Source organism: Bombus vosnesenskii, unplaced genomic scaffold, assembly GCF_011952255.1.
Source record: "Bombus vosnesenskii isolate JDL3184/JDL3185 unplaced genomic scaffold, Bvos_JDL3184-5_v1.1 scf7180000013316, whole genome shotgun sequence".
Taxonomy (NCBI): domain Eukaryota; kingdom Metazoa; phylum Arthropoda; class Insecta; order Hymenoptera; family Apidae; genus Bombus; species Bombus vosnesenskii.
In genome coordinates this window covers 3,353,475-3,367,290 of record NW_022882962.1, presented here as the reverse complement: position 1 = coordinate 3,367,290, position 13,816 = coordinate 3,353,475, and the positions used below count along the sequence as shown (strand labels likewise).

The following is a 13,816-nucleotide window of genomic DNA, read 5'->3' as shown; positions in this document are numbered from 1 at the left end:
GAAAACAGAAATATGTGCACGCATCTGCAGGCCCGTGCGGATAACGCGTGCACCAGCAACAACAACGGAGAACGAAAGAGAGAAAGAGACGAGGGAATGGTACCGTAAGGCATCTCGAAATCGTTTCACCGGATCAAAATTTCAGGGACTCGAGAATGGCCACGAAACCCCAGAGGAAATTATTTCTCGAAGGCCACTTACCGAGGCGCTCACGAAGAAGTAATCGGACAGAAAATACGGAGCCACGGACCGATAATGGTTGGTCGTGAACAACGCGGCCCCCGGGCTCCTTATCCATCTCTCAGCCTTTCTCTCTTTCTATCTTTTTCTTGTCCAGAAACAACAACGGACTTCGTACGCAACTCGAAGAATCCTTCGTCGATCTCGTAGCCTGACTCTCTTCTCGTTCGATACCGAGCACCCGGCTACTTTTCATCACTTTCTCACGTTCGCGAACCCAGAATCCTCGGACGAACGGGAAGCCGCTGATTACAGGAATTAAACCGCGTATCGAGCCACGAACCGCGCGAAAAGTCATAATTAAACGCGGTTAAACCGCGATCTCCGTTAGGCGATTCGATGGATCCGAGTCGAAACTCCAGTTCCTTTAGCTTTTGGGGATCGTCCGATCGCGAGACGAAATTTCCAGAGATATTTCCTCGTTTTAGAGTCGATATTTGAGTATAACGTTGTTGTCTATCGAACGAATATTTAGAGAAATCGTGAGAGACTTCTTTGTGTTTCCTTCGTAACTGAACGTTCCAAGTGGTGTAACAACGCCGTGCAGCGTTTAGGCAAATTCGTGGAAATTCAATGAGATTTTCTTGCTTCGCTTTTGAAAAGCCAACGAGATTGACAGTGGAAATTATTTAGGTCTATGGGATTGATTATCGAAAGGATCTTTTGTTGCGTGTTCATCGTTATGATATAATTAAACGTGAAGGGGAATCGATGACGAGCATCGGAACATTTCCTTGTCGACAGGATGACTTCGAGCATCGTCGAAGTTACAACGTCACCGTAAGGACAACACGGTCGAACTTAATGAATTGAAATTGACAATGAGAACACAACATCGAGGATCCAATTAAACAGAATGGATCACACAATTCAAAGTAGTTAACGAAGAGTCGCATTTTTCTATTTCCAGTCGTTGAACGTCTGATCCACGCTGTGGAGGAAATAACGACGATTCGATCGCGAATATTATGCATTTATAGAAAACTTAAGAGAGTAAAAGCGTACACGAACATATTAGATTCTCCGTTCCTTTCGTTTTATGAAGAAATAATAGACGCACAACGTTTTTTGTTTTATATTATTTTGTCCAATTGCGTACGATCCATTTTCTTCTGTTGAGATAAACACCGCGACATTTCACACACTTGGTTTCACGTTTGTATGAAGATGTAAAAAACACTGTCGTAAAAAACATGTTTGCGAAAGAAAGACATTTTTCGCACAACCTAATACAACGTATCTGACGCAGAGTACTTCTCGTAGTATCTAATGAACGAAACGAATCCTCGTTGGTTGCGTTCGTAAAAATCTAAATTCGCACAAACAGCAACTTTCTATCGATGTCTTATACCCGATATAAAAAAGAAACATAGAAACTGCCGTAATTTAACTGGAAGATATATCGATCGTGATCGATAAAAATTCATTCGCCAACGATTGCCCGATCTTCGAACTGCCCGATCCTCTAACCTTTAAGACCTACGTGGAATCGGTGTGGAACACGCGTTTTACAGGTATTCACGCAATCAGCTTGCACTTCCGCGATAGTCGTAACTCGTAGAAACGATCCGGGAGAGGGCCGCCGCGAGAAACGTTGTAAAAGGTCAAATTCCTTCGATTCGAGACTCTCCTCGTCAAATTACGAGCCGCGAGACGAAGAACCGTGCGACCAAGGGGCAAAGAAAGGTTGGATTGCGTATGCATTCGTTATTTGCGGTTTATATGGGGGACAACAGCGAGAAGTAGAGAGACAGAGGAAGAAAGAAAGAAGCCAAGAAACCTGTGCAGATCGGCGAGACAGAGAGGCGAAGAGGTGGAGAATAAACCGATACAGAGATACCGCATCCAGGCGAAAGCCGACAAGCCAACAACTCTCGAAAGGGCCTGTGCTGTTGGGGTGCCGCGAGAAGACGGCTGGAATGCACCGAGAACAGGTCGCAAGGCTGCCGACATTCCGAAATTTGCAACGGCCTCGGCACGGGCGACGTGTCCCATTGTACGTGTACGAAATTGTCCTGGCCTCTGGCCGAAAAAAGCGTAAAAGGGCAATAGATTCGTGATCTTTCCCTTTCTCCTCGAGAAGCTCATAGATCGCGAGAATTTCACGACCAAGCTCGCTCTTCTTCCAATTCTATTTTCTTTCTTGGAAACAGAAGAACAGCTTTTCAAGAATCTCGTCGCAAGATGCCGTACGAATTTTACGACCACCCACCTCTTCTTTACATTTTATTCTACTCGTTCGGGTTTTTGGCCATGCGATATAACGAGACTCGAGTCTCTTTGTACGATAATTCGTTAATTAAACCGTTAACGACCAAAGTTTATAATACTACGTTAATAATACTACGTTTCGTGTAATCGTAGAATCTATGTGAAAGAAATAGCGAGGAAATGATATTGCGCGAATTTTAAGAAGTCTCTTTCGTAAACACAAAATATGCAAATGACTCTCGAGATAAGATAGAGGGGCAAGCGGTTATATTTCAGAGCTAAATCTCCTATATTTTCAATTTCCTATATTTCAATGTTCGTATGCATATTGAAAATTAATATGCACGCGCGTCACGCGACATAAACGAAATAAATTACGCAGCTCTGACATCGATACAAAGTTTCGCAAACATTTCCCAATGGAAACATCCGTAGGTAAAATCAATATATTATGCAGCGCGTTTCATGCGGCGTGCAATTTTCCTGGCGTCATTAGCGGAAACCAGAAACGCCGCTCGTCATTCATCGTATCGGCTATGGATATGTTTCTCTATACCGTATACCGCAAAAAGCGTTTATACCTATTCAAAGTCCCCTTTTCTCTTCTGGAATCGATTGCTGCGTAAAAACCAACCAGAGAGATACTCGAGAGCAACAAAAAAACGGATAATCGTGGAGAATGGAAGAAACTCTGGAGAATCGAGAGAACCAGAAACGAAACAGAAAAAAAAAAAGAAAAAAGACAATAAACGTCGTCTTATCGAACAGATTTTAAACAGACGACTGTTCTTAACATATGACACGTTCATACGTATTTCGACTTCTACGAAAACTTAAATAAATATCCATAATTAGAAAATTATCAAATCGTCTAGGAATTGTCATCTCGTTTGAAACGTCGAACATAAGTTGTAACACTCTTGTAACAACGATCTCTTTAATTCGACGTGACCAAGTTCTTGCTCGCATCTGTAGCATCTTTTCATCGCTGTGTTCGTCAATTTTGACGCTCGTATTATTTCTATCGTAAGTATTTACGCTTAATTAATTTCACGCGTATGATAAACGATTTTACGATACAGATTCAGACTTCGTATAAACTTCTCCATATTTCTTAAAAGGTGTCTACAAGTGTTCAAATATTGTACTTTCGCACTTGCCTACATGCGTTGAATCGTAGCCTCGCGCGAATACAAAATTCTGATCGATTAATCGTTTCGTTATGCTTTAGTTTAATTGTCGCGTTTCGCGCGAAAGCTGTAGGTGTCCTAAAACTTGAACGGTGTTCCTGTGCTGGCGTTTCGAGTACGGTACCGTACGATCCGCAGCGTGAATTGATTTTTAACGCTTTTATTCTGCGGCCCACCCTCACCCCCCTCGAGGGCCCCGCTTTTACGAGGCAATTTTGCTCATCGACGACCGTACCGGGCCCCGTTGTAAATAAAAACCACAGGCAAAAGGAAGAAAACCGTACTATAAAGATTCCTGTTCTTCTTCTTTTAACGTCTCCTAACTTGTACCGCGTGCCACGTATTTATATCCCGGAGCCCGTGGCGATGCTACTTTTTCGCGCATTCGTTTGTAAATTACTATTACGATTCAATCGAAACAGCCACGACTTCGAAAAATAAAGAGAAAAAGAACGAGGAGGAAGATAATCTCGAGGATTCGAAAAATTTTAGTAGAAAAACGGATGGAAAAGAGGTTGGGGGGAGGAATAATTTCGAGGATCCAAAAAAACTTCATTTTTTAGAGGAAGATACAAGAACGTTGATATTCTTGAGGCCTTCGGTCTATTTAAAAGATACATTTTGAACGACTTGATCGGATTGATCGAGATTAACCTTGAAAAGCCCTCAACGCCTCCGCCAATAGCAATTTCTTCCATCTATCTGCGTCAACCTTGAATTCCACTTATATTTCACTCTTTTTTTTTCCTTTCTTTTTAACTCTACGGCGAATCAAACGTACCGTGCGTTTTTCCATTTACCAGAAATAGATTTCGATTATAACGATAATAAGTCCAACCCCGGTATTCTCACACTCTGGCTATATTCTAATACCAAATACAGATTATAATTGCGAGACGACGTGCATGGAATTGCGTTAAACGAATCGTGTGTATATATATACATATATTCATATAGTTTCATGGCTGGATATTTATGCGAGTCAATATTTTTATGAACATAAGAGAAGACATTTATTTCGCTCATTTAATATTATAACGAGTAAAATGGACTGTCTATAAAACGTTATAATCTCTATAACCCTCTATAACCCTATTTTTCATTGCTCCTGCGATTTATCACTTCAATGGATAAACCGTACAGGAATTAACGAATACACGTGATATAAATGGACTGTTTGCTGATAAAACAGTGGTATAACGATAATGGAAAATATACAATTACACGTACGCGATATGATACTTGAGAGATATAAATAAAATATGAATAGATAAATAATTGTGAATCATCTGAAAATCTACATTTTTGTATACATCAACGTCATAATAGTTATAGAACATCTACCGATCCTTCATACTATTCTAAATCTTTTAAAAATGTAGGTAATCTTCGTAAATAATTACACACAGATAATTATAGAACATCTACAGATTTTGTATACCGGAACTGGTATAACCTATATGATTCGTTAACGCGCGGTTTCTTACAAAACGCAACACACCCCTGCATATTATACTTTACTCATTGTACTTTAATTATATATCTTCTGTACATTTTTGCATCTTGAAATATCTCCGAAACGCAAAAACATCGACGGTCTAATCATGACGAACGAACCGCTACATCGGCGCGACGAAAGCCTGAAAAGAGAAGCTACACGGGTGTCTGAGTTGAAAACCGTTGGTTCGTTCCGCGGACTAATCGTGTTCACCGTGCACGCTCGTCTTACATAACATCGACATCTCGAACGTCAGGACCTTCGTCCTTCTGGCTGGTCCCGATCACGGCAAGGAATTCGAGGGCGAGCAAGAAAGAGAAAATGCCGCTCGCGATGGACCGAGTACGCACGCGTGAGTAAAAACGAGATAGAGATACATACGCAACTATACGTTAGAGTGAGACAAAGAATACAGACAGAGAAGGATAGATAGCGAGCAAGAGAGAAGAAAAGGCGCACGCAGGGAAGAAGAAAGAGAGAGAAAGGAAGGGAGACAGAGAGTCCATCAAGCAAAACTCACCCTGTTGCATTCCAGAGCCTCCGCGCTGTGCTCCTCCTTCTGCTTGAAGCAGCTGCTGCACTTGCTCTTGTTGAATATGTTCGGCGCGAACTTCCTGCACTCGGCGCCGGTGCCACGGACGCCCGCCGTGCCGCCCGACATCGCGACACGTGCGAATTAACCGCGACGACCGGACAGCACCATCGTTCGTCTCTCGCCCCCTTTTTCTTTATTCCTCACCCTCCGGTTCACCTCCGTTCACAAGCACCGAAAACGCACCGACTAAATGCACGCCGGCTAAAAACGCGCTGGCTAAATACGTACCGACGAAATACGCACCGACTAAATGCGCGTCGGCTAAGTGCGCACAAACTAAACGCGCATAAACCAAATGCGTATCGATTTCGTACGACAAAAATCGGCTGATATCGATTACTCGAACGTGAAACTCCAAAACACGATTTCCCAAAGTTGTTCTTTCTGCACGCGATGAGACAGTTTTATCGAGGAGTGATTTTATTCGCTTAGAGTATTAATTTCATTTATTTAAATTTGTACGAATTCTGTATAATTTTGGATTTTACACAGACGCGCGCCACCACCGACAACGAGTCAGTCCCCAGCGGCCACTCTCCGCGTGTCCGTTACGTTAACGGATCGAGTTAACAGGATTTCGTATTCTCGTTTCGCGCGAGGATCGTCATTTATCGAACTATCGACCGGCAACGATATGTTCTCGATATGTTTCGTTGATTTCGTTTGTATCTCGCGTGCAGTCAGATTCGTGACACGTTCGAGGATCGACCGTACATCGAAGCGACACTCGCTTAGTCAAGGAGAGCGAAATGTGCTTAAATCGGCGCCAATGTATGAATAGTAACGTATTATGTTCTCTCGTGATGGTTGACTCCGTAACCGGAAGAAACTCCGATACGCTTCTTTGCCCGATGTTTACATACGCTTCGGCCAATAATATACGTGCTCGACTCCGTTCGAATTTCGTAACATATACAAACGAGCGCGCTTGTCTCGTGCTTGTGTGTTTACAGTGTGTTTATATGTCACACGCGTTTAGGTGACACGTACCGGTTACCGTCGCTATTGCGATATTTACATGATTCGGATAAACGAATCTGGTCGAAAAAATACAATATACAGCAAGATGACTCGATCGATCCGATTCACCCTCGCGTCCCAATCGACTTGTTGATAATGTTCCCCTCGAATACTGTACGCTGTTCGATGCGAGCACGTGGATTACGCGGCACTCCGAATCACACGAATCTATTATTAGACACAATAGCATGCACCGCAGTTAACATGTCACAGCACCGATCTATCGATCATTCGACTAATCGAACTGTTAATCACACATGATAGGGCGCGATTATTCGATCGAACGAAAGGTCACTTGCTTTTTTGGCTGCTCGAAACTCGCCTTGGATTGTGTAGAGACGTGGCTAAGATGTGATTATTCGTTTGCCACAGTTCACGATATACCAATAGTAGCACCACGAGCACCACGATCCTTATGTACGCTTATACTATATCGACTGTCACAGTGATAATTCCGTGATACGACCCGAAATACTACACACCCGACCACTACGGCAACGACCACGACGACGACGACACTCGAGCACACTTACGACACGTCGCGTTGTGCTCTCCATGACAGAACGCTCCCGCGGACGTCCATCTGCGATCTGGCTCGTTTAACTCGGCCTCTATGCCGTCCGTAGCGCTCACTCTCGCTCGATCGACCGTAGCACGCCCTCTTGGGTACGAGGCTACGCCAGCGCCAAACTAGTCCCCCATTCGTCCTCTGGAACATAGCGCCACGGCGTAAGAATTTCAACTAATCATCTCGCCGTTATTCTTTTATTCCATTTTCGTCCAATTTTCTTGATCACGTCCCTCTTACATAATAATTCACCAACTAATAATATTAGTAAACTATCAAGTTGCAGGTTATAAATTATATACTTCTCCTTTCTGCATCGAATAGGATACTCAAATAATTTGTAACTTGTAAAATTTGATTACAAAATTTCATTTGCGTCATTTATTAAACTTGTTATTGTTATGCAAGAGAATTTACTAATACTTATAATCTGCAACTTGTGAATTGTAAGATTTAAAATAAACGATAAATATTATAAAAACATCAAAATTAAATATAATTCATTGACAATTGATATCGCTTGCAAGAAATTAAACAATGTATATTATCAAACACATTAAGGTATGAATAATAGATTCAACAATTGAATTAATGTAACAATTGAAATCATACTAAATTTAAGGCAAAGATTTATACATCTTAGCTATAAAGAATTTCATAAGACTTGATTTTAAAAAAGATACGTATGTATCCCTGATATGATCTATCGCAATTTGTATTTAAATATATTATTTGTATAAAATATAATGTACAGATATAAATATAGAGTGACAAGGTAAAAGATATATCTGCAATTTTATTTTATAATTAGGTATACTAGAAAAGTCACATTTCACAAAATACCACACACTATCCGAATGATATATATTTCGTGAAATGTGGTTTTGCTAGGAATGACCTAATAATTATAAGTACCTTCTTAGCGGATGATATCTCCCTTACTTTCCAAACGCAATCAAATATTGAAGTAAATGAAGAAATATGACTTTACAAAGAAGCACGTTTGAACAAACTTAAGTTGCAAACTACGGCTTGACTCATGCGAATGCTTAAATTGAATCAGCTGATTTTTACATCCGGTTCAATGTTCGAGATTTCTTTTCCGGTTCATCCAGACCAACGTTCCAGTGTTTGGAAGTCTGATTGTAAAGATGGTAGATGAAGCTGGTGACAGGTTCGTAGGCTAAATTATTTTCGGCTTTTTATACAAAACTTGATACTTCTAACTAACACTAATATACATACCGTAATATAATATAATAACGTAATAATTAATTTTGAAATGAAATTAACCTCGAATCTACTCCCTGGAATTCAGGAGTTTAATCTTTCATAATCTTTGCTACAAGTCCGTGAATGTTTTACTAATCCGTAAATTTCCATTTCAAGACAAAATTAAAGATGATTTCATTATAAAAATTCATTATTTTTATGTACTATGTTCATTTTTTTCCCTGCACTTTTTTTTTGTCTCCTGTCAGTCTCAGTAACATTTTTGAATCATTAAAATGTATATTAATTTGACAAATATTGTTAGAATCCAATAAAATATTATTTAGACATATAACATTAAGGATAATGTTATTGTTTCTGTTATAAATGTGTTTGTATTCAAACAAATAAAGCGTTGATCACCTCCAAACAACATCTTACATAACACATAAAAGAATTAAGTTGTAAGAAGGATCATACTGTTTGATTTAAATTACACAATTGATATATAAAAATACATTTTTAACTTTATAAGAATGAGTACAATTTATATGTTTTATTGTGTATGTATAAATTATAATATAATATTATTTTGAAATGATGGAATTATATTTATATCTAAATGTAATTGCAATTTATATAATTTATGTAAAGTATTTATTTGACAATTAGGTACGGATTTCTTACAGGGATGATTCCTCAAATGTTGCCATCATCAAAGAGGTATACGATAATGAAAATGCACATGAAACATTTGAATATGAACTAGAAAGAGCATTAGAATCTGAATGCAGTTTAATTGTTATTGAGCCATCTAAATTAGGTGATGAAACCTCCAGGTGGATAGCAGTAGGAAATTGTCTTCATAAGACTGCAGCATTGTCTGGTCTTGCTGCCATAACTACAGGTTTTTAAAACTTATGTTTCATATTATATATGTGTATATTATTGAAATATTATTCTTTATACAAAGTATGTTATTATATATTTCACAGGTTTGATTTGGGGTGACCAGCCCTATATTTGTGGTCCATTAGGTTTTATATCTGTAATATCCTGTGGACTTTATACTGTTTCTTGGCAGTTTGACCCCTGCTGCCAATATCAAGTAGAGACTGACACAAGCAAATTGCCACATGTAGAATTGTTAGCAGTTCTAGGACCATCGTCTCCAACATTTCTCGTAAGAAAAGATGATACAAGAAGAAGAATTCTTCACACGACTATTACATTGGTAGCTCTCAGCATCAGTGCTTGGAGAGTTTATCAGGCATTTAAATGAAATGTTCTTCTGCCAAGAAAGAAAAAAATCTGAGTTTTAAAAAAGAGTAAGGTAGGCCATACGATATATTGTAAAAGATCGTAATAAGGCCTAGCATAGAAATCTGTGAATTGCAATTTCATGTAAATTAGTGGGGATTGTTGAGTCACGCAAATCTATTTTTGTTTGATGTTTATATTTCTTTTATGTTTTGACACTACCTCACAGGTGGATGCTGATTTTACAATAAAAGGGAAAATATCTAATAAAACAGACTAAAAAAAAGCCTGTTCTAAAACCACTTTGAATCTAAAACATGATACTTCTTAAGGCTCCACATTGTTACTCTATGATCTTCATCTTGTTGATTATATCACAGTTAATATTAACACAAGAAAGACACAATCATATTCATGCAATCACTTATGTGATATAACTACTAATATAAGTGTTCTTAGATTTATGCAAAATTGCAAACGTACACCTGAAAGGTTGGACTTGAACTATATATTTTTAGAGTGTAAATAAAGTAGATAGAATACACTGCATATGATGTATTAAAGAGAATGTTGCCTAGATTTTCTCACCCAGTGATATAGTCCACTATGCAAAAGATATTAATATTCGGAAAAGCCATTCTTGAAAATATCTAAAAAAAATTTGTCCTAGTATTATTTGGCAAACATCTTAATCAGCATAATACACAAAACTTTTGTTAATTATATAAGACTCTTATCATGCTATATACAAACACATGGGATATCAAGTTAAACGTCACAAACATTTCTGTAAGTGAATGATAATAATAAATATTACATCACGTAATATAAGAAATTTTTAGATACATTTTAAGTTGAGTAATGTGTCAAATAATTCTTGCAAATTGTAAATATAAACAAAATATACCAACATCTAAGATTTTATGACTATATAACAGATATAACACAAAATTGTTATTTACATATTTACATGATATGTAAGGAAATCTAATTGCATTAGACAAATCTTGAGTACTGTATATCTACTTTCCCTTAACATAAACAAAATGTAAAGTTTATTTCAATCAGTGTATAATTTCTAATATTCATCTACATTGTTTCAATATTTAAAAAAATCTATAATATGAGGTAAAAATTAAAAAAAAAAGAAAAGAAAATCAGCAGGCCAATACATTTTATGTAGAACTTAAGAGTTTAACTATCTTTGCATAATATCATTTACCAATAAATCCAATATAAAATATAGTTATTACATATGGCGTGCATTTTATGCACAATACAAACATATAATGCTTCATTATGTTAATATGAAAAAGTACGTGTTCGTATTTTTTTTACAATTAAGTTAACGTCAATTAGAATCTTTTTATGTAAATTAGAATTTACAGAAAATTGCTGATGATACATAACAAAAACTTAAATAAGTGTTGATAATCCTGCCATGACAGCAAAGTTCGTACCAATTGCTGTACATTATATGTCATACTTTGAATGTCTCAGTTATTAGCCAAATATTTGTTATGATACAACTTATAATATTTTATAGTTGTAACATACAAGAGAATATGCAATAAAATATCTACTATGGATAAAGATACATTTGACGAATGGTGTGTTAGGTAAATTTATTGTTCTGTAATTTGTAGCTTAAAAGGTCTCTATTTCTCTGCATTTTCAAGCATTTATTTTTCTATGTGAAATTTATGCAAGTATCTTTACTTTCTGTATATGTCTATATTTTACAGCTTTTATTATATTTATAAAACATAATTTCTGTAATTACTTATCTTTATATATTCCATGACTTTTCAAGTTTTAGATGACATATATTTTAATGTGCTTCAGTCTAAATTCCATTAACACGTTTGTAGTATTAAAATGTATATAATGTAAACATATTCCACCAATGACTGGCATTATAATAAAATATAATTTGGATATAATTTTGTCCAATGCATTTCATAAAATTATTCTCTTTTCAAGATTGCCATCAACTTGGCATAAAATTAAATCTATTACAACGTATATTTCATTTTAGTTATAACATAATAATAAAAGATAGTATAAATATAAAGATAGAGACTAAATGTTTTTATAAATAACAAGAAACAAATAATTGTCCCTTTGTTATAACCATATATTAAGTATTATGATTCTTTTGCCTTTTTAGCTCGTTTTTGCATTATCCAGAAATACAATGATGGACATAAAGTGCGTAAATATACTGCACATTTTGGAATAAATGGTGCAATAAACACATCTTTCTCTTCTTTCAATACTGCTTTTAAAATACGATCTGCTACATATTCTGGAGAATATCCCTCTTGTGTGTTTTTATCCATTACTGTAATTGCATTGATGTTTACAATTACATTTTACTAAGATTAATTAAGTTTCTAGTTTACAAACCTCCATAAATTTGCCCATTTCCTGTTAATGCATTCTGTGAAAGAGAGGTTCTTACATAACCAGGACTAACAGTTGTAACTTTTATATTTTGGTCATACATTTCTGCTCTACAACAATCGCACCAGGCTTGTAATGCATATTTAGAAGCTGCATATGCAGACCTGTCATATTAATAATGGTAATTAAAATTTTTTAGGAATTGCTTTCAAATTTAAATATAAAATATCCTGACCTGTATGGTATTGAAATTTTTCCCTGTATGCTACTAACACATATTATGTGACCTGACTTTTGCTGGATCATATATGGGAGGACAGCTGTGGGACACAGCAGACATTTTGATAAAGAATCAACAAATTTCATTGGATTAAGATTAAATAATTACCTTTTGTCAAAGCAATTTGAGCAAAGTAATTTGTAAGCATTACTTTCATATCTACATCCATATTTGTATTAACAACTTCACCTCTATAAGAAATGCCAGCATTATTAATCAAAATATCAATCTTTCCATGGATATCTATCATTTTTGAAACTTCAGTTTGTAGAGAATTGATATTAGTTAGATCTAATGGCACAATTACTGGAGGATGAGTTGGTATTGTCTAAAATAAAGTCAAATGGTTTACAATGAATTTTAGGAAAAATTTTTGTCAATGGATACATACAACATGAATATTCATTAGGTCATTTTTCACTCTTTGCAATTCCTCCTTTCTTCTAGAAATTAAAATAAGTTTACAGCCACAGTCATAGAAAATATGCGCTAATGCCTCTCCTAATCCAGAACTGGCTCCAGTTATTATCACAACCTAAAATGTCAATTGAAATATAGCAGGTGATTATTTCTAAAATTTACAAAATACAAATTCAAATGAGATATAATCTACCTTCCCACTTAACATACTTTTTCTTCTTTTTCGTTGCATTATATCAAAGAAATGATATATCAACCATGGGATAGTAATTGGAAATCCAAATAATGTAAATAACCACCATATAAGATGCCAACCTTTTAATGTTTCTTCCTTCATGATTCCAAATATTTGTATATAATTACAGAAAAATCAAGAGCTTTCAATAAGGGGTGTTAACATTTGAAACATACAGAATTAAAATGATAACTTATGTATTACGTTATAAATCTTAACCTCTATGCTCCTGAACTTTGACCAAACACATGGAGACCATACATTATATAGAATAATATCTGTTAATATGAATTTGGTCATAATATACCATAAATAACATAGAATATAGATGTAACAGTCGTAGTTGAATATGTATTCGCAAAGATTCTTATCATTTCAATGTAGCATTCAATATTATCGATTGACAGTTATACACGTTGCATTCATATGCATGTTTTTGTAATTTTTTATTAGTTTGATAAATAACAATAATTGTAAGACTTGTTCCAAATGATTTTGTTTATAAAAGGATTGCAATTAATCTTAATGAATAAAATAGATATCTATTTTTTAGGGAAACTTTTGTTGCCTCCAGTTATTAAATATCTATATCGCTCCAAAAATTAAGGAATTCTGAAAACATAAATTTAGACTTTAATAACTAAAATTTAGGCTTTAATATCTATTCATTTATTGTAACAT

At 36.0% G+C, this 13,816-nt stretch overlaps 3 protein-coding genes across 8 annotated transcripts in view; 1 reads left to right on the top strand and 2 right to left on the bottom strand.

The window, feature by feature from the left end:
* Positions 1 to 6,353, bottom strand: part of LOC117235362 (protein outspread) — a 210,910-nt gene extending 204,557 nt beyond the window's left edge. For all 5 annotated transcript variants that reach the window (XM_033497311.1, XM_033497314.1, XM_033497313.1 and 2 more), the window contains exons 1-2: positions 5,967 to 6,353; positions 5,660 to 5,920 (exon numbers count right to left, since the gene is read on the bottom strand). In XM_033497311.1, the coding sequence (XP_033353202.1) occupies positions 5,660 to 5,800 (141 nt within the window). In that variant the 5' untranslated portion in view covers positions 5,801 to 5,920; positions 5,967 to 6,353. The remainder of the gene's footprint in view (positions 1 to 5,659; positions 5,921 to 5,966) is intronic.
* A 2,061-nt stretch (positions 6,354 to 8,414) lies between these two features.
* LOC117235637 (transmembrane protein 11 homolog, mitochondrial) lies at positions 8,415 to 10,620 on the top strand. 2 transcript variants are annotated; one of them, XR_004493707.1, is made up of 4 exons: positions 8,415 to 8,496; positions 9,224 to 9,441; positions 9,530 to 9,867; positions 10,024 to 10,620. XR_004493707.1 is itself a non-coding variant. In XM_033497868.1 (3 exons), exons 1-3 carry the CDS (start codon positions 8,474 to 8,476, stop codon positions 9,814 to 9,816), a joined length of 528 nt encoding a protein of 175 aa, XP_033353759.1. In that variant the 5' UTR covers positions 8,415 to 8,473; the 3' UTR covers positions 9,817 to 10,620. The 2 variants fall into 2 exon arrangements, 1 of the variants encoding a protein (XP_033353759.1); XM_033497868.1 differs by having other exon boundaries at positions 9,530 to 10,620.
* Positions 10,621 to 11,358: 738 nt separating this feature from the next.
* LOC117235635 (dehydrogenase/reductase SDR family protein 7-like) lies at positions 11,359 to 13,538 on the bottom strand. The gene is made up of 6 exons (XM_033497865.1): positions 13,094 to 13,538; positions 12,872 to 13,015; positions 12,589 to 12,808; positions 12,436 to 12,520; positions 12,204 to 12,364; positions 11,359 to 12,138 (listed from the first exon to the last, which is right to left on the bottom strand). The coding sequence occupies exons 1-6, from the start codon at positions 13,235 to 13,237 to the stop codon at positions 11,942 to 11,944; spliced, it is 951 nt and encodes a 316-aa protein (XP_033353756.1). The 5' UTR covers positions 13,238 to 13,538; the 3' UTR covers positions 11,359 to 11,941.
* Between the last annotated feature and the right edge of the window lie 278 nt (positions 13,539 to 13,816).